This window comes from Rhinolophus sinicus, chromosome 1, assembly GCF_057876585.1.
Source record: "Rhinolophus sinicus isolate RSI-liver-muscle chromosome 1, RSI-T2T, whole genome shotgun sequence".
Lineage (NCBI taxonomy): Eukaryota > Metazoa > Chordata > Mammalia > Chiroptera > Rhinolophidae > Rhinolophus > Rhinolophus sinicus.
Window position 1 is genome coordinate 154,436,288 of NC_142501.1, and position 21,826 is coordinate 154,458,113.

Here is a 21,826-nt window from a genome sequence, read left to right on the forward strand (position 1 = left end):
AAAGAAAACACCTACTATGACAACTAAATGTAAACATTAAATCATATTATGAGCTGAGTTTATTTCCTTATTCCTTCTTTTTTGAAAAATAACAATATGCAAAAATATTTGATGATAAGGTGAAAATATTATCCAGCACTGGAACATAGTTACTGTTTATGAAATTTGTGTTTATATTATTGCCACCGAAAAATGTATTTGTAAGCCTCTGGCATAATGTTCAAGTTTCTCTTTAGTGTAGATGCCTGCAATAAAACCCACTTTTAAAAATTATGAGTTGATGCCACTCCAGAAAACTAGATTTAGGCAAAATTCTGTCATTTTACCACTGAATCAAAACATCTAAATACCTAGTAATAGCCAATGGATTAACTGAGTTTCTCTCTTCTAAACATATTTTAGTGCCTCAAAGTCATTGATATGGCCACTAAATTTGATAGTTTTCTTTCCCAGTGACAAATCATGTAAATAAAACAGCTGGTGAGAAACCGTGACCATTTTTCCTGACTAGTAGAACCCAAATAGTAAACTAAACTGCTATTCTCATAAAAATGGAAATATTTGGAATATTAAAAGATGTTTACATCAGGACTTTCTCTATAAAAGAATTGCAAATTATAAAGTCTGTACAGTGCTAATCTTAATTTTATGTCTTTCACAGAGGGGGACTGAAAATGGAAAGGTAGAAAATTACCAGCAAAGAAAATTTGGGCACATTGATTCCCTAAGTGTTTTTTCCAAGGGCTATATTTCTAAGGGTGTTATATTAACACACACACACACCCTTTTATTACTTAAAACATTGTCATTTTTATTATTGCAAGTACAATTGTTTAACAATCTCACTGAGTCATTTCAGCTTGTCTCTTGTTACAAAATGGGATTATATGTATGTTTTTATTTTACCCTTGAAATATTATAGTTTAGAAAAATTACTAATTGTGGAAGAAATAGAATCTAGTATTTGAATAGAACCATGCATGGTAGAAATATTTAATTTAAGTATATTAACAATGTTAATATTGATAGGTAACCCTAACAGAAGTATAAACATTTAAATGAAACAATTATTAAAGTATTAATGTGGCTCATGAACAGGAATAAAATGATTTTCCTGCTATCCATCATAACATATACTTAAAAAAAAATTCATATATTTCCTTCAAGTGTTCTTTCCTGTATGACCTGAGAATTATCAGTTGCTTCCCCTAACCATGCTGGGAATGACTACACATGTTCTGCATCAGAGATCTGAGAAACGATACACATTCAGAAAAGCACATAAAACATAAATGTACAATGTTTATGTACATTTACTTACCATAACTTAACATAAACTTTTACTTAGCATAAACTTACCATAACCAAATATCCATAGAAGTTTGCTAACAAAGAAGCAGCTCTGTGCTTTTCCCTTCCTAATTATAATTCTAATTCTACACCCCTAAAGATAAACATTGTCCTAGATTTTTTGGTAATAAATATCTCTTTATGTTTTTTCATGAGTAAGAATGAATTCCTAAATAATACAGTTACTTTTTTTTTTAAATTACAGTTGACATACAATATTATATATTAGTTCCGGTGTACAACGTAGTCGTTAGACATTTATACACTTCATGAAGTCACTCTGATAAGTCTAGGACCCATCTGACATCATGCATAGTTATTATAGCATTATTGACTATATTCCTTATGCTCTGCTTTACATCCCAGTGAATAGGATAGTATGTGTTATGTGACTGGCTTGTTTTGTTTCATTTTGTGTTTTTAAGTTTCATCCATGTTATTAAGTGTGGCTTTAGTATATTCATTATTGTTGAGGTATGATACTCTATTGTATAAATAAATAACAAAATTTATCCATTTGATTGTTAATGGACATTTGGTTTCTACTGTTTTGGCTATTATAAATAATACGGCTTTGCATATTCTTGCTCATGTGCATCCATTTCAAGAGTATTCACTTTAGAGTATAATTGCTAGGTCATAGGCTATCCACATGATATTCTTTATTAGATGCCAATTTTCCCCCATTTATTAAAACAATTTATACTCTCCCATTCTTGCCAGTTCTTGATCTTGTCAGACTTTCAATTTTTATCCATAAGTGTTTAGATGTGGTATAGTATAGTTATTTTATTTTTCATTTTTGTTATTTCTAATAAGGCTGAGCTCCTTTTCTTACATTTATTGGTCATTTGGATTTCTTTTTTTTCTGATGTACCTGTTCCAATCTTTTGTCCATCTTTCTAGTGAGTTATCTATCTTTTCCTTATTAATTTGTAGTTATTCCAAATAAATTCTAAATACAAGTTATTTCTAGTTATCTATATTGCAAGTATCTTCTCTTACTGTCATTTGGTCTTTTTATCCTTTAATAATAGTCTTTTCAATAAGTTCTTAATTTTAATAAAATAAAATTTAACATTTTTTTCTAAATTTCTTTTCGTTGTCATACTAAAATCATTATCTTAAGATATCAAGTTATTTCTTGAGTTCATCAAGATATTTCCTTATGTTATTTTCTAAAAAACTACTTATCCCGTTCTATCTTCTAGTCACCCTTTATGGTTTTGTCCCACTTCGATGAAATGTAAATGCCATCAAATTGATATTTCTAGTCACAATCCCTCCCCATAGCTCCAGATCTGTGTTTACGGTCGTTTGCCTGACTTGCTGGTTTGTACATACATTTCAAATGTAACAGATTCAGAAAGAAACTCTTAATTCCCCATACCCAAATCAAGTTCTCCTCACAAATTTTCCTCTCAGGTATTCAGGCTCAAAATTTGAGTCAACTTAATTTCTCCCTTTTGCTCAGCCCCTAAATCTGATCTATTAGAAATTCCTGTTGTTTCTCCCTACAAATATTTCCTGAATTCACCTATTTTGTACCATCTTCTCTGCTAGCTTCTCAATCAAATCAGTCCCACCTTTTCCCTGGATTACTGTGTCTTCTGACTCATTTTCCTTATTCCACTTTTGGTGTCTTGTTGGGCTTTCTCTTAAGAGCAGCCAGATAAGTATTTAGAAAATGCAAAATTGCTCGTATGATTTCCTTCCTTAATCTTGCCCTCAAATTTAGAATAAAATGAAAACTTCTTTACATGGTCCACATGCCTATTTTTCTCACCTCATCTAACACCAGTCTCTCATGTTTTCTAGCCACATTGACTTCTTCCTGTTCTTCAAACCCACAGACATAGTCAAGTCAGGACTTTTACCCTTGCTTCTTCCTCTGTCTGGTTTGCTCTTTCCTAGAAGTTGTTTTGACTAGTCCAGAATAGTGCCTGGCACATTACAAATGCTCAAATGCTATTGATAAACAAATGGATGGATGAAAAAATGAACGGTTAGATGGATGAATTTTTCAGGAAAAAACAACAGCAATGCTTTATTAATGTATCAACTGATTTTCATTCCTTTACTAATTTCAATCTAATTTGTATGATTGGAGGTAGGTTGAATGTAGAGGTAGCTCTGAAAATGCCATGTAAGCTCTGTTTGCTTGTTGAATTAATTCCTCAATTTCATTCAGTTGCCTTTTTCACCAAAATGGATTTCTACTTAATTTGAATTCTCATTTCTTTACTCTAGATGATTTGTTTCCTGGTTGTGCACCAGATTAAACAAACAAATGAGTGCTAATACTCTGAAGTTACTTTCTCACAGAGCTCTATGCTCCCTTAAAACTATTTGTGTATCATGGATTGAATCTTATACTGAAAGAAACCATAGAAATTATCTGCTGTTAAGCCTGACCCACTGTGAAATCTTTCAGAACATTTCTGGGGGAGATCATCCAGCTTCTGATTCAATGTCTCTCATGATAAGGGACTGATTTTTCAAAAGACAAATGATTCTTATAGAAATAAATCACTAGAAATGCATGGGGGAGATTACCTGTTTTTTCCCATTGGAGATTAATCAAACTGATTGATTAGAAATGGAAAGGATTGGGTTTTGAGATTTGGATTATGTAGATATATGAAAAATATAAAAATAAAATCTATTTTGGATCTGTTTGAACCATTTAAAAATTAATAAATTGGAAAATAGGAATTGAATTGTGTAAATTAGAGCCTGTGACAGATTTAGAAGAATAATCTGATAAATTCTTAACTCCCTTCTCTCTGACCACAGAGTATGTGGCAAATTGATGCTCTGGAAAACTCATCTTTTTGTATTATTATAAAATAGTTCCCCTGAGTCTTGTAGGACCTCTCCCCTTCTTTTATAATCCTGCAATAAATATCCTAATCTTTATTGTTGCATCCATTGTGTTATATAATATGTGTGTCAATACCACCATTCTCTGTCTTAATGGCAGGAGTATTTCTTGTTTATCTTAGTTTCATCAATGTGTAGTAGAAAGCTCTGAACATACTAGTAAGGGCTCAATACGCTTTTTTAAACAAATGATTTGCACTCTAATTCAGACCTCCAAATAGTATAAGAAATAATCAGTTGTTTGCTCTAAATTTTCTTGGATAATTCTGACTCTTTCATTAGTTCTGTTCATTATTTTAAACTCAAAAGGATTTGGTTTGAACGTCAAATATTCACTTGTTTGCTATATTTTTTGGGGGGTTGGAGGGTTGTTAGTTGTTTTTTTTCTTTTGTCTATGTGCTGAACAGGATTTTCCCTGGTATTTCCTTTTCTGGCACTGAATTAGGGTGCTAGAAAGTTTCTGCCAGTTTCCAGAATGATTTTTTTAAGAACTGAAAGGATGATTTCTAAATCACTGCCCCTCCCATAAATATTCAAAATTGTTTTCATGGAGTTACTTAGCTGTCAGAAAAACAGAACCCATCAGTACATTTAAAAAAAAAAACAACCTCTTAAAATAAGTGTTCTGGTGTTCAACTATCTCTTCAAAAAAAATATGCATGTTTGCTAAATAGTATTTTCAATAAATTGAGTTTTCTCTATTTTCTGCTAAATAAGTACTTTATATAGCTTTCAAACTATGGAAATAAACAAAAATATGCTTATGATTATGTGATGGCACATGCACACACCCTCTCACAAACACCAACACAGGCATAAAAACCCACTCCCCTTGAGGCATATCCTAAATTACCAGTTTAATGTTGTCCTCACAGGGTGCAGCCAGGGAGTGTCAAGCTGGACGCTTGCCTCAGTTACAAAGCTTGATTATAAGGCAGCAGAAAGTGCCAAGCCTTTAGAGTCTAGATGGCAATTTTCTTGTTGGAGAACCAATTAAATAAATTGTTTTGGATTGTCCTTCATAAATCATAACTTCCATAAATACTTAGGCCGGGAAATGATTTTAAGAGAGTTTATTTGAAATAAGGTAAACCAACAATTTGTACATTTCACCAAGAGTTAGTTACATTTTTCAACCTCTTTTCCTTAAAAGTAAATGACTTCAATGTAGGTCTCCTTACAATTTTATATGAGAAGTTTTCATCACAGTTCATGTAGTTCTGATACTTAGGTGTCGTAAGTTAGAAAGAAGCCCTGACACATCGATGATCATGCATAACCACGCTTTAGCTACGCTAGGATCCCCTAAAAATTCAGTAACATTCATAATTTAGACTATATAAATTGCTGTGCCATTAAGTTTTAATGTATTTTATTTAATTTGTGTGTGTGTGTGTGTGTGAGTGAGAGAGAGAGAGAGAGAGAGAGAGAGAGAGAGAGAGAGAGAGAGAGAGAGAAGTTCCTTCTCTTTCTATGATAATGTTGAAATTAAGCCTTTCTCTTTGCAAACCAACTCTTCACATTTTCTTTTTCCTCATGACTTTCAATTCATTATTTGGGTTTAGGTATTGAGAATTCTTAAACCAAAAATAACTGCCATTGGTGATCTTAAGTTCTTAAAATTACTCTTATTTAGTTGTAAAAAAACACTGTAGTTGTAAGTGACCTGAGAAGGTTGTGTACCATGTTTCCCTGAAAATAAGACCTAGTCGGACAATCAGCTCTAACGTATCTTTTGGAATAAAAATTAATACAAGACCCGGTCTTATTTTACTATAAGACCCGGTCTTATTTTACTATAATATAAGACCGGGTCTTTATAATGTAATATAATGTAATGTAATATGTAATATAAGACCGGGTCTTATATTAATTTTTGCTCCAAAAGACGCGTTAGAGCTGATTGTCCGGCTAGGTCTTATTTTTGGGGAAATAGGGTAGGTATATTTCATAAGCTTCTCTATGGAGGAAATAAATTCTCTCCTTCGCATAGATGAAGGCTATTTTTAATAAAAGTAATCATGGAAATTGTTTATAATACTTTGGGTCTTAGTTGAGGAGCAAATATTTCAGCTTTGATCTTAAATGCCTGAAATTCATCAGTTAGTTCTTATGGGAGCATGTTCTTACAGGATACTTGAGATTGCTGTAGGACTGAGCAATGACTTCATATACTTAATTTCAGGACTTATCCTACCTATAAAATATTGAGTAAGCAGAAATTTCGAATAAATCATATTTTTATTGCCTCCTGTTGTTCTGTCTGTCTTGAATGTTAATCCACCATTTCTTCCTTTGCAAGTTTCAATATTTTGCCCACTTATCAGCTTCAGTGAGACTTCTTCACAGAAGACGCCTGTGACTCTGAAGTTGTGTCCAGATTCCTCTAGTATCCACTCTCGAGTACCTGTTTTCCTCCCTACTAGCACTTATCACAATTATAATTAAATTCTTACCTCCATAACTAGTTTTCTGTCTTTCCCCTGGCACACAGCCACAGTGCTATTCAACGTTCATATGCTTTTCTTGATAAAGTAGAAAGTCCATAGTAATAAAGATCCAACAGTGTTTGTGAAACCATATTTATGTAATAGGATGTTAGATACTTCCCATTTCTTTTGCATCTGAAAAGAATAGTTTTGGAATCTTAGACAGGCACACCTGCATGCAGGTTTTGCAACGGAGAGGCATTTATTACACTAGATCCCAGTTTGTTCGGTTATCCAGTCACGGTAGGCTGTCACTCGAGTGTACACTCCTGGCTTATCTGGCAGACCACATCGATCCCCCCAGCTTACTATCCCCACGAGGAACCAGAGTTGCCTTGAGTCCTCTTGTACTAGTGGGCCACCAGAGTCACCCTGAGGGAAACAGAATGATTGATTATTTAAGTGTGAAGACAATCCCAAAGTTAGGAGTTTATTTCTATGGCAGTAGAAGTCATATCCATTATGACAATAAATTATTTTACTATAAGACCAGGTCTTACAATAATAATATAATATGAAATATAATACGGGGTTTTATATTAATTTTTGCTCCAAAAGATGCTTTAGAGCTGATTGTCCGGCTAGGTCTTATTTTTGGGGAAACACGGTATGTTATTCCTTCAGCAAGTGTGAGAAGATGAGAAACACATTTTCCCGGCTCCCTCAGGGGCCTGGTTGCCTGCCATTCATCCCAAGCTTTACCTCCATGAGGGAGCCATCCCTGACCACCTGTACCTTTCCTCCCCACTGCCACTCCTTCCACCTTTAGGCTGGGTTAGTTTGTCACTGCCTGTGTCCCTGTATCTTATGTGTGTCTCTTTCACTGCTTCTTCATTATTTCATGCAAGCACGTTTGTGAACCTGTTAAACTTACTCCCACAGATCAGTTCCCCTCACTGTAGCAGATACACATCTCTGCAACACTCATTGCATTTATGATACCTGTTTTTCTGGCTATTCTTTAAGGCCAATCAGGGAAGGGGCATACCTATTCCAGACACTGCTGTATCTGAAGCTTCTACCCCATAGAGATGCTAATAAAATATTTGTTGAATTAATGAGTTTTTACAAGTCTCATCTTTCTATTCACAGTACCCTCCCTACGTGGTGTCTGATTCACCAAAAATATTCTTTTGGTGAATACACAGGAAAAAAATATATATGGCAATGAGTAAAACATTCCTTATAGAATACTTACCAGCCAACTACAATAATAAGCCAACCAACAAATATCTGTGCATACACTTTCTAGTTGGGGAGACAAATTTAGTAGGTCCTACATGCTGCATCATGGGTTAAATTTGCGAGTTCTGGAGTTAAATAGCCTGGGTTTGAATCCTCCACTTGCCAGATATATTACCTTAAGTAAGCTATTTGGTAGTTCCCTGTGCTTCAATTTCCTCATCTGTAAATAATGTTTTTATGTGTTTAAATGAGTTTAACACACATAGCACTTTGAGTACTGCTTGGCTTATAGTCGGTACTAATAAAACATCAGCTATTATTATCAAGTGTGCTTCTAGAACAGTTTGCTATTCATTTGACTGCTCTTAGTAGCTAGTTCTTATATACCTACATAATTACTGGCCTTGATGCGAAGAAGGGTTGGTGTGTGAATCACCAGCTTGCATGGTAAGCACTGCATCAAGCTGGTTGGCACCTGCCTCCTTTAGATTGTGCAAATCTGCTCCAGTTAACCAGTTCTCAGCACTTTTTCATCATTGTGTTTTTGCCGCTACTTCTTTTATATTTTGAAATTTCTGTGTAATGTCTTACCAAGAATGAGCAAGCAAATGCTAAACTGTAATGTTTCCTGTATTTGGTGAACGTCACTGCTTGATTGTGCAGACATCTGAGCTTGTGTTCTGTTCTAGCCCATAGCTTTACTGAGTGTGGGATCCCATTGTTGTGATAGCACATGGTGCGTGGAAAGTAATCATTTTCTTTCAATGAATGAACAGAAATGAATATCATATTCTAAGCTCTTGAGTAAAATGCTATTTTTGAGGCACAAAATCTGTATTATAGTATTGCAGCTGAAAATCAGGTTTAGAGAAGAAAACACAGGGGACGTTATATGATGAGTTATGGCTTGAACTAGGCTTGGTGGAAGAGCAGAATTTGTATACACAGAAGGTAAAGGGCATCATGAGTAAATCATGAGTAACACCCTTTTATACTTGTGTATCCGTAAGTCAGGTCTAATTAATCCCGAATCTATTAATTAATCCAGGTTTTAGTAATCCAGAATTGGCAGTATAGAGGTGTGTTTCTTATTTGGTGAATTATTTGGAAAACTAAGCAAGTTGAGAATTCTAGCCCAAGTTGTTACAGGGCTAGAAAGAAAACAAGATACAGGTAGGAGAGTAAGAAGCATTCCTTACTGCAAAGACATATCAACATAGAGGGATTAAAGGGCCATTAGGTAATAGTATCTTGAAAATTGATAACCAGTTCCCCTCACCTACACACAAACTGCAGTCAAAAATATGTTTCATTTTGGGGAAAGTGCACATGGATTGGGGTCTTCACAAAAACTATGTAAGAACTACTTTTTTTTCAAATAATGTTAGCCTTAAATGTAAAAGTAATGTTTGTGGAAAGAATAAATCAGATTTTTTTTTCCTGATTACAATTCCCAGGAAAACAGCTTCAGATTCCCTAAGAAAACAGATTGATTTTTCTTAATTCTAGAAATGTAATTTTTGATACTAAGTACTTGTTACTATTAATATATGGGGCTGTTTTTCAGACATAGGAATACAATCTAGTAAAAGATATAACTACCTAAATTGTTTAGATAATTTAATTTAAAAATTTAGTATTAAAATCTAATACTAATTATTTTAAAGGAAAAATTTCATATTGTTTGCATTTTTCTATTTGGTTGAAAATTATAGAATGGATCTAAATAGGTTGTTTTTTTTTCTCATTTTGCTGTGTTAAAATTGTGGGAGCTGTTGTGACTCAAGTAACTAAGCTTTTTGTGTAAATTTTCTATCTTAAATGTGCTCCTATTCATATGTTATTTATATTTTAACATAAATTATTATCTTTGAGTCTTAGATGAGTGATTAATTTATTTAAACCCTCAGAGTGGTTACAAGGTTGAAATTAGTGATATGGAACAGGATGTGGAGTACAGAATAAGGAATAGAGTCTGGAACTGTAACAGCTATATACGATGTCAGAGGGGTAGTAGATTGGGAGAGGGGGTTATTACTTTGTGAGGGGTGTAAATGTCTAACTATTACATTGTTTTCTACACGTGAAACTAATTTTAAAAATCACTTTTATATGAATATTAAATAAAGGTTGAAATCAGTTATTAATGTCAGGGATCATGATTTAGGTTAATAAAAACAGTAAAAATAGCTGAAGTTTCTTTGTTGCTTAGTACATGCCTGACATATTTAATCTCCATCTAATCTTTAGTAGTACCCCAAAAGTTTGATGCTATTATTGTTATCAACCCCACTTTACTGATAAAAGAATTGGTTATAGAGGTTAAATAATTAAAATCCAGGGCTGTCTAGTTCTTGAGCTTGGGTGGTTAACCACTCTGCCATTTGGCTTCTCAGAATTAGTTTTTCATGACAAATCAACTTTGTAAAAGATTTTTATCTATAAAATCTAGATTGTCAATTTTGAGAGGATCAGAACTACGTATTATAATTTACCTCTATGCCTATCACAGTATCACATACTAGTAAGTACTTATAAACTTGAATGATAACATTGATAAAATTGTCTTGAACTTACCTGGCATGCATCCACTTCACCGTAACGTACTCCAGCACATAGCATTCCAGACAAGACTGCTCCATTATAACTAAATGGTCCATTACATACTTCATTACTTATTATGTTGACCCGTCCTTGCTGTAGATCTTTAACTGTGTGGCCTGTTAAATATACAGCAGAATGCAAATGGACATCAAAATATATAAGTTAGTGACTCTATGATGAATATGGGATGGAATAAATGTACTCCACATATTATTTCTCATTCATTAAAGGATATTGAATATGTACTTAGAAGTGTCTTCTCAGCAAAGATATCCACAGTAGAGAAGGATAACTCCTCTGCACAGATTAGGTTTTTTTTTCTTTTTTTGTTTGTTTTGTTTTTTGCTTTAGCTTTGTGATACTCCTTAGACCTTAAGAGGAAAACAAAACTTGCTATCTTAAAATTGACTAGTAGCATTTAAATTATCTACTGACTGACTCTGAATTGGAAAATTACATATTGGATAACTTTTAATCCAGCAAGAAAAGAGAAACCACTCTGGTTTCAAAGCTAAAGAAATAATCTATTTTATATTGATGCTCCCTCAAAATGGCACTGCCATTTTTGTGACTGGCACAAATTTTATCTACTACACTAAATTACTTTGGACAATGAGAACACAACAAAATATTTTCTTGGACAATTAAATATTTGTATTATCCCTTGGCGAGACATCTACAACATGGATATAAATACATGACAGTTGTTAATGCTATCTTTTCACTTCCTGGCTGATATTTTTATTTTCCCCTTGGCCCTCTTTGCTCTCACATTGCCCTTATATTTATTTCCATCTTATTCATTCAATAGACAAAGTCTGAGGAAATGCTTATGTACACAGAGAGTTTCTTGCTTGAGGTAGGATTTATTTCATCCCACAATAACTTAAATGGGTATTAACACCTCAAAGGGTATTAAAACCTTTAGAGAGTACCTAGCGAGTTCTCTTTTAAAACTTTTTTTTTTTTCTTTATAGGAAAGTCATTTGAGTCCTATGGAGTCTCAACAGCATTGGAGAACTCATGTTTCTTTTTCTTTTTCTTTTTCTTTTCTTTTTTTAAGAACTAATGTTTCTTCGTCACATAGTTTTACATTTCCCTATCACTGTGTTTGAGAATTCCCCATAGTGTCTAGGGGTGTTGCTTTGCTTTGCTGAAGAAACTCAGGAATAACTAGAGTTTAGGCTTACCAGAATATAGGATGATTCTGCCCATAGAACCTGTCCTACAGGTGTTCTCTAATTAACAAAAAAAATAGCATGCACCAGGAGATTTTGTTGTTTTTGCTGAAACACTTACCGCCATATTTTTGAGATCCCCATCCTGTTACATAAGCAGTAGAACCAGGTGAAATATTTTGGGTAGCCACTGGGAGACACACCCTGTGGATGTTTTTGGTAAAGTCGACATCTCTTTCAAGTTTTACAACTGCAATATCGTTTTCGTGAGTTATAGAGTTATAATTCTTATGGGTTAAAATAGTCTTTACTCTCATTCTCTGTTGAGGAAATGTTAAGGAAATACCAAAGGTGGCAATCCATTTATGAGGATCAGAGTCTCTAAAAAAAAAAAAAACACAAAACAAATTTAAAAAAAACATAGATTTGAATAGGGTATTTATGAGAATTTCAAATATTTGGATTTTGTGTTTGTCACCCCCCACCACCATCAAGGAATAATTTGATCAGCTCTACACACTACGGAGGAGACTAAGAAAATAGCCTATCCAATCTGAGGGACTACTGTTGAAGATAGATAAGCAAATTTCTGTGGGAATAAGGTGAGGGAGGGAAGAGAGCATCAGGGAAATCTTCATAGAGGAGATGACAATTCAAGACTCCTTTCTGTGACGGCCTCATCACTTACATGTATCTTAACATAAGGCTGGTCATGCCCCAAACAAATTCTCACTGATAGGTTCTCAGGTGATAATCAGGTCTACAGGGAAAGTAGAACCAATATAAGTTTCATGTAGCTTGTTGACTCTCATGGATCAGTCATGGTAGTGAATAGAAAGATTTGGGGAGGCAAAATTCAAAGATGTTCTAAGCCTTTAAAATCATGGATTCTTTTGGTTTTCATTGGTGATATTTATAACTGTGGCTTTCCTATAGTGATAGACTTTACTTAGCTTTTGGTGGTTGGATCTGAATAGGGCTTTGAATCCAGCACTGTTTCTATTACATCTTTGGTTACACTAAGTGCTTGCTAAGTCCAGGTATTTGCATGTCCGGTTCCCACACTCAGGGTTGATGGAAATCAATTAGTGCCACTCCTGTTCTTTGGCCTTTCAGGTGGCAATGAAAATTGAAATGTTTTTGTGAATTTCATTCCTTGTGTTTTCTGGGACACAGCAATAAATGTGTCAATTGAAATCAGAAATTTGATAATTTTAAATTTATTCATTGTGTAAAAATAATTGCATTGTAAAATAGCCATAAGAAAATTCAGAATAATAATTTGGGGTTTCCTAAAACTTTTGTTTAGAAATTGTATACTAGCCTTGCTAATCTTTACTCCTTCTTAATTTAACAAACACTTTTGTAACAGGCACTGTGTTATGAGGCAGTATCCTTGAATCTATAAAGGACATCTTAGAAACAGTGAAGATTTTACAGAATTGCAATAGGAAGAAATGGAGGATTGGAAGGGATACTAACATTTTAAAGAGAAGAAGCATATTGAGCAAGTGCTCTTAAGTAGTAAAATGTATGCAGAGTCCAGGGGAAGAGACTAATGCAGTCTGGCTGGAGCTCAAGGTTCATGCTTCGAAAAATAAGTCTGAATTGATCTAATTGGAGGACTTTCGGTGTGTGGTAAGGAGGATGGATTTTACACAGTGATAATTGAAAGTCTGAGTAGAGAATAGGTATGGTAAGAGATATACTTGAGTTCAGATCACCATCGTTTTACTGAGTGGACTTTTTGAGTTTAGTTCCTAGCAATGTTTGGATCTAGGATGCCTCAATAATAAGGTAGGTCTGAACCTAACAGATTTTTGTCACACCAAAGTCTAAAGTCCTTCTACTATGAGGAGTAGGACCTTTTCTTTATGTCAATAGGATAAGTTTATGTATCCACTGACATTTTATTACTCTAATGTTAGCAATAGCCTTTATTCACATCGAGAAAGAATATTCTGTAAGTTGCTTAAATTCATTTTATTTATGTTACTCCCTGTAATTGATCATTACCTTTGTGCATGTCTACTTCCAACATTAGAATATAGGCTCCCTAAAGTAGGAGCAGTGTTGCAGTGTTTGTTTAATTAGTGTTTATACTAGGTAGCATTGTGCTCATAATAGACACTCAGTAATTTTTGAAAGAATAAATTAAGGGCATAGGGCAGTCTGAGATCAGCTTTCAGCCTATTGATTAACTTATATGATATATTGTGCAAGTTTCTTGCAACAGTTCATTTTGTTTACATTTAAAATATAGTTGCATTAGTTATTTAATCCTACCAATAACACTAAGACATAGATAATGGTATGTCCCTATTTGACTCTAATTTGGAAAAAGAAAAACGCCTTATGGAGGTTCGATACATTTCCTAGCTTTTATAGCTAGGATTTAAATTAAACATTTGGACATATAAATTTGTGTTCTTTACCATGATGATATACTATTACCTGAAATAGAGAAATAAGAATAAATTATAAAGCTAAAGGAGAAAAAAATATTTTTGCTATCATGACTAGGAAGAAAATACTCTTTGCTTTCAACACAATCTAATCATGTTCGGTCCTAGGGTTATAGGTGGAGTCCTCATGTATATGTCTCTCCTAGTTGTTCCAGATGAGTAGGTAGCTGTGGCCTCACCTCCTGAAACAATGAGCTGCTGTCAGGATCCACGTTTTACTGATCAGGATGCCTCCACAGTGGTGAATATTATTCCACTGTAGACTGACTTGCCATGGCCAGTCTCCTTCCACAGCATCGGAGCCTCCCACGACTCTCTCTGTAGACAATGTCATTAGGTCTGAACGGGCCCCACACTCTAATGAGAAAACAGCATTAATGTACAGAGATCATAATTCTTTTACTTTTGGGAGATATTACAAGAATTTCACCATCTTTTATGACTTTTCTGTCTCTTATGTGTTTTTCCCCAGAACATGCTAGCCTTTCCAAAAGCATGATCAACATGTTATATTTTTAGAGTACTTACATCACTACTGTTGCCTATAAACTGCATTTTAGAGAACATTTCTGAACTTAATTGGTATGTGCCTTCAAATTCTAGAACAGCTTCAGGGTTCCCTGGAATTCCTCACGAATGGGGGATAAAACAGGTCAATGCTGGATGTACCAGCTCAGGCCACAGGTTCACTAGGAAATTTCCGTCTTCTCTATAACTTTTCTACTCAAAGTGTGGTCTGTGGGCCTGCAGTATGGCTTCCCTTGGAAGCTTGTTAGAAATATTGACGCTGTGTGGAAACAACCTAAGTGTCTGTCAATGGATGACTAGATCATGACAATGTAATATGTATGTGTATATATATATATATATATATATATATATATATATATATATGTGTGTGTGTGTGTGTGTGTGTGTGTGTGTGTATGTGTGTGTGTATATATATATATATATATATATATATACACACACACACACACACATACAATGGAATATTATTTAGCCTTAAAAAAGTAGGAAATCCTATTGTTTGCAACAACATGGATGAAGCTGGAGGGTATTGTGCTAAGTGAAATGATCCTGACAAACACAACTACTGCATGATATCACCTTTAAAAAAAAAAAAAGAACAATAGTTTAGTGGTTACCGGAGTGTAAGGGGTGGGGGTGGGAGATGAGTGTAAGGGGGATCAAATATGTGGTGATGGAAGGAGAACTGACTCTAGGTGCTGAACACACAATGGGATTTATAGATGATGTAATACAGAATTGTACACCTGAAATCTATGTAATTTTACTAACAATTGTCTCCCCAATAAATAAAAAAGAAAAAAAAAGAAAAAGGAAAAAAAGTCAAACTCATAGAAACAGAGTAGAAAATGATTGCCAACATGGGTTAAAAATAAGGAGAGTTTGGTAAAAGGGTACAAACTTTGAGCTATAAGGTGAATAAAATCTGAGGATCTAATGTATAACATGCTTACTATAGCTGATAATATTGTTTTGTACAATTGAAATTTGCCAAGAGAGTAGAACTAAAGTGTTCTCACCAAAAATAATTGGGGGAGGGGTAACTAAATGAGGTGATGGATGATGTGTGTTAACTAGTGAAAAGGGGAGTCTTTTCACTGTGCGTGTGTGTGTGTGTGTATGTATCGAATCATGACATTGTACACTTAACTATCTTACAATTTTATTGTAAGCTGAAAAAAAAAAGAAAAGAAATATTGACTCTCAGACCCATACTAGGGAAAAATCAGAAAATGCGTTTCCCCCTACCAAATTTATTGAGTAATACATGACAAATATAATTGAATATATTTAAAGTGTACAATATGATGACTTGATATACATATACATTGTTGAATGATGATCAAGATCAAGATAATTAACACATCCATCACCTCCCATAGTTAATTTGTGTGTGTGTGTGTGTGTGTGTATGTGGTGAGAATGCTTCAGATTTACTCTCAGCAACTTTCAAGGAATTATCTTAAAATAAACTTGAAAAGGAATATACTCAAGGGTGACAGTGTTTCTAAGTAACTATATGAGGTTTACTTAAACATCTGAAGAGAGCCCATGAGAACTCCAGTGGCCAAAGCTGAAATGGGCTGGGGTGAACTGATCCTCAGTGCCTCTCATCTCCCATCATCATGATTTATTTCCTTTCATTTAAATCTATTAATAGGATTTTAGAGGTAAATCACCACCAACAATTTCTATTGCTGGACCAGTTCTAAAGTAGGGACACTGCTTCAGTGGGACAACCATGCAAAGGCATTTTTTTCTAACAGAGTTCCCAGATAGAGGAGGACTAGACTTATATTACAAATATACATGGAACATAGGTTCCTTTGCTGTATCCTCCAACCAAATTCTCTAGTAATTTACTTAAGCATATTTTTACTAAAAAGCATGAATTAAATATATATTAGGGTAGTGCAAAAGTAATTGCGGTTTTTGCAATTTTTAACCTTTAAACCACAATTACTTTTGCACCAACCTAATAATTAAGTTGAAAAACACTCATTGAGGTAACATTATCCTGTATCATTACTTAGGTATCTGAGATAGACCAGCTATTGAGGTACATTGAACTAATTTCTAACTATATTTATCAGCAGAGACGCAAACTGCTGTTTCTAGGGATTATATTTCTGTTATCCTAGCCTGAGAGTATACAGGATGACATTGGAAAGTAGTGACTTTTCCTTTTCCTTTAGGTTATAGACATAAAACTGACAACACCTTTCATAACTTTTTTTAATTATACTTTATAATTAAATCCACAACAAAGCAAGCTACATATTCTGGTGGTTATGAGAAGCCATATAATTGGTGTCACCAAACATAATTTACACATCTACAGAAGTGTCACCGTAGAACCAGGGCAGGAAAAGCTTTCTAAAGCTGCCAAGAAGTTTTTCATGAGTTCAAACTCAATACAGAGTGGGTGGAATGCCACTACTACCTCTTTTCTTATAAAAGGAGAGGGAAACCTGAAAATCCCTCCATGGACCAATGGGATCAGTAATGTCTTATGTCAACAACAACCCATGTGAATGAATTAAGAATAAAGATACCACCTCAGTAGACACTGCCTTGGCAAAGAGCAAAAATGACTTGAACACTTACTCTTTATATTTTGGTAAGCCGTATTTACAAAATAATTTTAAAACTTACCTTGAGTTAAAATATGTACTGTATCCTGGTCAGTCATTTCTGGTATCCAAAAAAAAAAAAAAAAGGATGAGAGTAAGTAAGATCAATACTATTGTACTGAGTCCTTATTAGGACTGTATATCATTTTACCTTAATTTCTTAAAGTGTAGTCCTCAGACAACCAGGATCAGAATCACTTAATCACTCACAGACTCCAGGCTCCTCATTTGGTAATCACACCACTTAAAACCAGTAGCTAGAAATCTAAAATGCTCTTTTAACTTTTCCTTTCTTGTCATTTCCACATCTTATTGCTTTCCAGATTTTGTACCGTCTGTCCTTTGACTCTCCTTTGAATTAGCCCCATCTTCCCCATCCCTTTGGCTACTACTTTACCGTGTTTCCCTGAAAATAAGACCTACCCCAAAAGGAAACTTCACTTAAGATCGTCAGCCAGACAGACACATTTAGTATGTTATGACGATCTTCTAGAAGAAGATGACATGACTGTATTTGAATAAATGTAGATTGTTGTACATGAAAAACTAAGACATCCCCTGAAAATACGCCCTAATGCGTCTTTTGGAGCAAAAATTATTATAAGACCTGGTCTTATTTTCGGAGAGATACGGTATAAAATCCAGTTTTATTTTCGGGGAAACACGGTAGTTCATGCTTTCATCATTTGACAGCTATACTCTTAAAATAATCTTCAAACTGGGTTCCCTGACTCCACTTCTGCACTTTTCAATGCATCCATCTATACTTTTACCAGACTGATTTTTCTAAAAATGTATGTCAGATCATGTCCTTCTCTGTTTTAAATCTTTAAATGAGAAATCATCTTCTTGTTTCCGGTAAGATAAATCTAAACTTCTCCAATAGGTTTTCATGCTCTCTAAAATCAAAACTTACTTGCTGCCAGAATTTTCACAGGGCTTGGCATCACTTCTTCTTTGTAAGTGTCAGAGGAGCCAAGACACCTTTTTGGAGGCAGGAAAGAAAAATAAGGGGCCATTGCTTGTTCTTTCTTTGAACAAGAGAGACTTGACTTCAAATCCTGACTCCTCTACATGCTGGCTCTATGACCCTGGCAATTATCTACCTTTTCTGAGTGGAAACTATAAAATTGTAAGATATGGTTGTTGTGAGGACTAAACAAACTGTAACGTGTGTGAATGCCAGCCAGTCAGAAAGGGTACAACCAGCCATGGAGCTGGAGCAGTGTCTGGGAGGTCCTTTCTGTGCTAAGCATTAACCTTTAGTTGCAGGGCAAGGAGCTGGGAGTCCAGAGTACAGGTGGAAGGGCTTAGAGGGGCTGAGGAGACAACTTTGTGGGCCTGGTACAGTGATTGTTTACCAACAGATTTCAAATTACTTTCCTATCTATTGGTAAACTATCTGATTGAATATCAGTCCTGTGCGGGAGCCACCAAAATTCTTTAATCTTGAGCTTATTATGAGGGAATCATGGGTTACTAAGCTAGCAGTACATGACAAAGTTGGAGGAGTGTCCTTAAATTCTAGGGATATATGAAGTAATCCTTTTAGTCATGCAACAAATAATAATGGAGTATCTATTAGGTACTAGAAACTGGGTGGTAGAAGGACAGTAGGATCAACAACACAGACTGGTTCTTGCCTTTAGGAAGTTTACAGAGTGGGATGAAGACAAACAGTACAAGAATCACAAATGATTTTGTCATTTCCACTGTGATAAATGTTATGAAGGTAAATGAAGAAGTCTGTGACAAAGGTAAATATTTGAGTGATGGCAGTTACAAGAGGCTTCCATTAGAAAGCAACAATTTTGATGAAACCTGAGGGATGAGCAGGTGTGATCTAGGGAGGGTTATAACAAATTGGAACAACGTATCCAAAGGCCCTGAGGCTGGAAGGTGAGGAGCTTGGCAGTTGAAGTAAATGAAAGTGTGGCCAGATTACAGTGAATGAGGAAGACAGAGGTATAATAAGGGGCTGGGGGAAGTATGAACAATATCATGCAGTGCTTTAGATGAAATGGCAATATGATTTATTGTTCAAACCAGGCCACTGAGGGAGCAATATTTATAATGGTTCTTGGACAATTGGCATGAAGTGTGACTGTCCTGGGCAAAGGAGGAAATATGACATCCCATTTACAGGTGTGTGTGTGGGGTAGGGGCAGTGTTTGTGGGAAGTTGTAGGAGGCTTTTAAGCAAGATTGCATTTATATTTTAAAATATTTCTTTAATCAATATATGGACAATAGATTGGAAGGGCCAAGGAGAGTAGTGTGGAGGCCAGTGCAGAAGTTTAAGAAATGATATTGGCTTGGACCAGAGTGGTAACAGTAGGGATGGAAGAAAATGGACATAGATTCAAGACAGGCTGAGGGAGAGATGATTTTCAAAGAGAAGATAGGGCTATACCTAAATCTTCTAATTTCCTTCTTTATTCTACAAATATTTACCAGTTACCTTCCAATGGCATGCTCTGTTCTAGGTGAAGTGGATCATTAAATTGTTCTCTGACCTTGAACAGTTACCATTTCTATAGATAACTACAAATTGAACATCTGACAGCAACATTCCTCATAAGGACTATTGAGAAGGAAAATGAATAAAGAAATTTTAGCAAATTAAAATTTACTATATGAATGATTCTTTAAACTTTATAATGTTTTATATTAAAGGTCCACATATTATATCTAGCTTTATAATGTACTGTTTTCATAAAGGATAAAGTGGTTAATCTCTCATTAAATTAAAATGTGAATTATAACTGGTTAAACTGAGAGATATATTAAATAAAAAAAAGGTATGTAAATAATGATACTTGCGTGTTATCTCAGTCGAAGAATGTATTTCCAAGTTTCCAAAGTTATTCAGCATTTGGTGTAAAATAGACTCAATTCTGTTTTTCATTGATGCACCATGGTTATTCCTAGGGAATTTAAATTTCATAACAGTATCTGCTGTCACACCACTACCGGCTTGCCTAAAACCATAAAGATATTTTTTAAAATACATAATTATGACAATTTTCTGCTCTTCTATTTATATACTCTTCTTGAATAAACATTAAAAAATTTACATGAGGTATTTAATTTAGAACAGAGTCACATAACAGTGTTTCTATATGTAATGATATATCACAGTGCTATTCCACAAATATTTTATTTCAATGCGTAGTATACTGTACCCACCATTCAGGATAACTGGCTTTGAAGTCAGAAATGCCAGAGTCTGAATACAAGCTCTGCCATCTACTGTTTGACTTTGGTTAAGCTGTTTGTTTCTTAATCTTTTTGTATCTAAGTCTCCTCACATTTATGAGTTGTTATGAAGATTATATGAATTAATATATTCAAAACTTTTGGAAAGAATATATAACATATAGTAAATGAACTATATTAGCTATTATTAGACTTCACAAATCTTCAGCCCCCCCCCCCCCCGAACCCCATCTCATTAAGCAAAGTTATGAAGTGATGAGTTTCCAAATGTATGTGGTTTAGAGGGTAAGCTAAATTTCTGATACCTACACCCATTCATCTGGCTACAAAGTCAAATTTTAAATTTTGTAGTCATATGTTAAGATTTTATCTCCATTTCAATTAACCACAGATACTCCTCTCTGCAAAGCTTGATAATTCAACTAAAGGCTATAATTATTTAACATCAAGATAATTTCCGCTTCCTTTTATGTAGGTTACCATATAAATCACTTCCTCCACTGAACACTGGGTGTCTTTTTTTCTGAACACATGCATTGAGACAAACTTGGTCTTGATGCCTTCATGTTCATTCTAGACCTTTTTCTCTAATCTCAGTTGCTAGTTCTGCCATAATATTCATTCCAGACATTAATATTACTTAACAAATATTGTCCTAGTCACTCTTTTTAGTTTCAGAAATTAGCTATGACCAAGATTCATAGTTGTCATTCTCATAGATCTAGCAGTTCTGAAGGAGAAGCAGGCGATGAACAAAGAATTATAACTTGTATTTCTAGCAACATGAAAACCTGAATAATTTTTAAAACTTTCCAAATAAAACAACCAGACATGCTAGAAAACAATATAATAAATTCTATTTGAAATGCAATACTTAGTTCAAAGGAAAGTAAGAGAAATCTTGAAAGACGAAAAATAAAGAACATAAATATTATGTGGTAAACACTAGAATATACAACAGACTTGAGTTTTAGCATTTACGAAAGTACTGGAGATGAGGCCTTGGGCTAGTGCAAAATAGAGAGGTGGACATGGGGTTTCAGAATAACGCCAGATTCTCAACGAACTAAATCCTCAGTGAAAGTGGGATTAGAAAGAAAAGACTCTGCTCATCATCTCATAAAAGAAAAATATAGAAGTTTATCTGTCACAGAGCATCAGTGATGAGTTCTCTCCCCTCAGAAAAATTAGTCCATTTGTACACCGCTGTTTTCTTCATGACATTATCCCCATAAACTTGGACTAACATGTCCCTGATTTCACTTCCATTATTGCCAAGTTTAACAAGG

At 34.5% G+C, this 21,826-nt stretch overlaps 1 protein-coding gene across 1 annotated transcript in view; it reads right to left on the minus strand.

Annotated features, from left to right (window-relative positions):
- Positions 1-6,392: 6,392 nt before the first annotated feature.
- The window catches only part of TMPRSS11D (transmembrane serine protease 11D), a 31,547-nt gene continuing 16,113 nt past the window's right edge, over positions 6,393-21,826 (minus strand). Inside the window, exons 5-10 of the mRNA XM_074318201.2 lie at positions 20,142-20,299; positions 17,342-17,380; positions 14,335-14,512; positions 11,812-12,071; positions 10,486-10,628; positions 6,393-7,095 (exon numbers count right to left, since the gene is read on the minus strand). Coding sequence (XP_074174302.2) covers positions 6,934-7,095; positions 10,486-10,628; positions 11,812-12,071; positions 14,335-14,512; positions 17,342-17,380; positions 20,142-20,299 — 940 coding nt within the window. The 3' untranslated portion in view covers positions 6,393-6,933. The remainder of the gene's footprint in view (positions 7,096-10,485; positions 10,629-11,811; positions 12,072-14,334; positions 14,513-17,341; positions 17,381-20,141; positions 20,300-21,826) is intronic.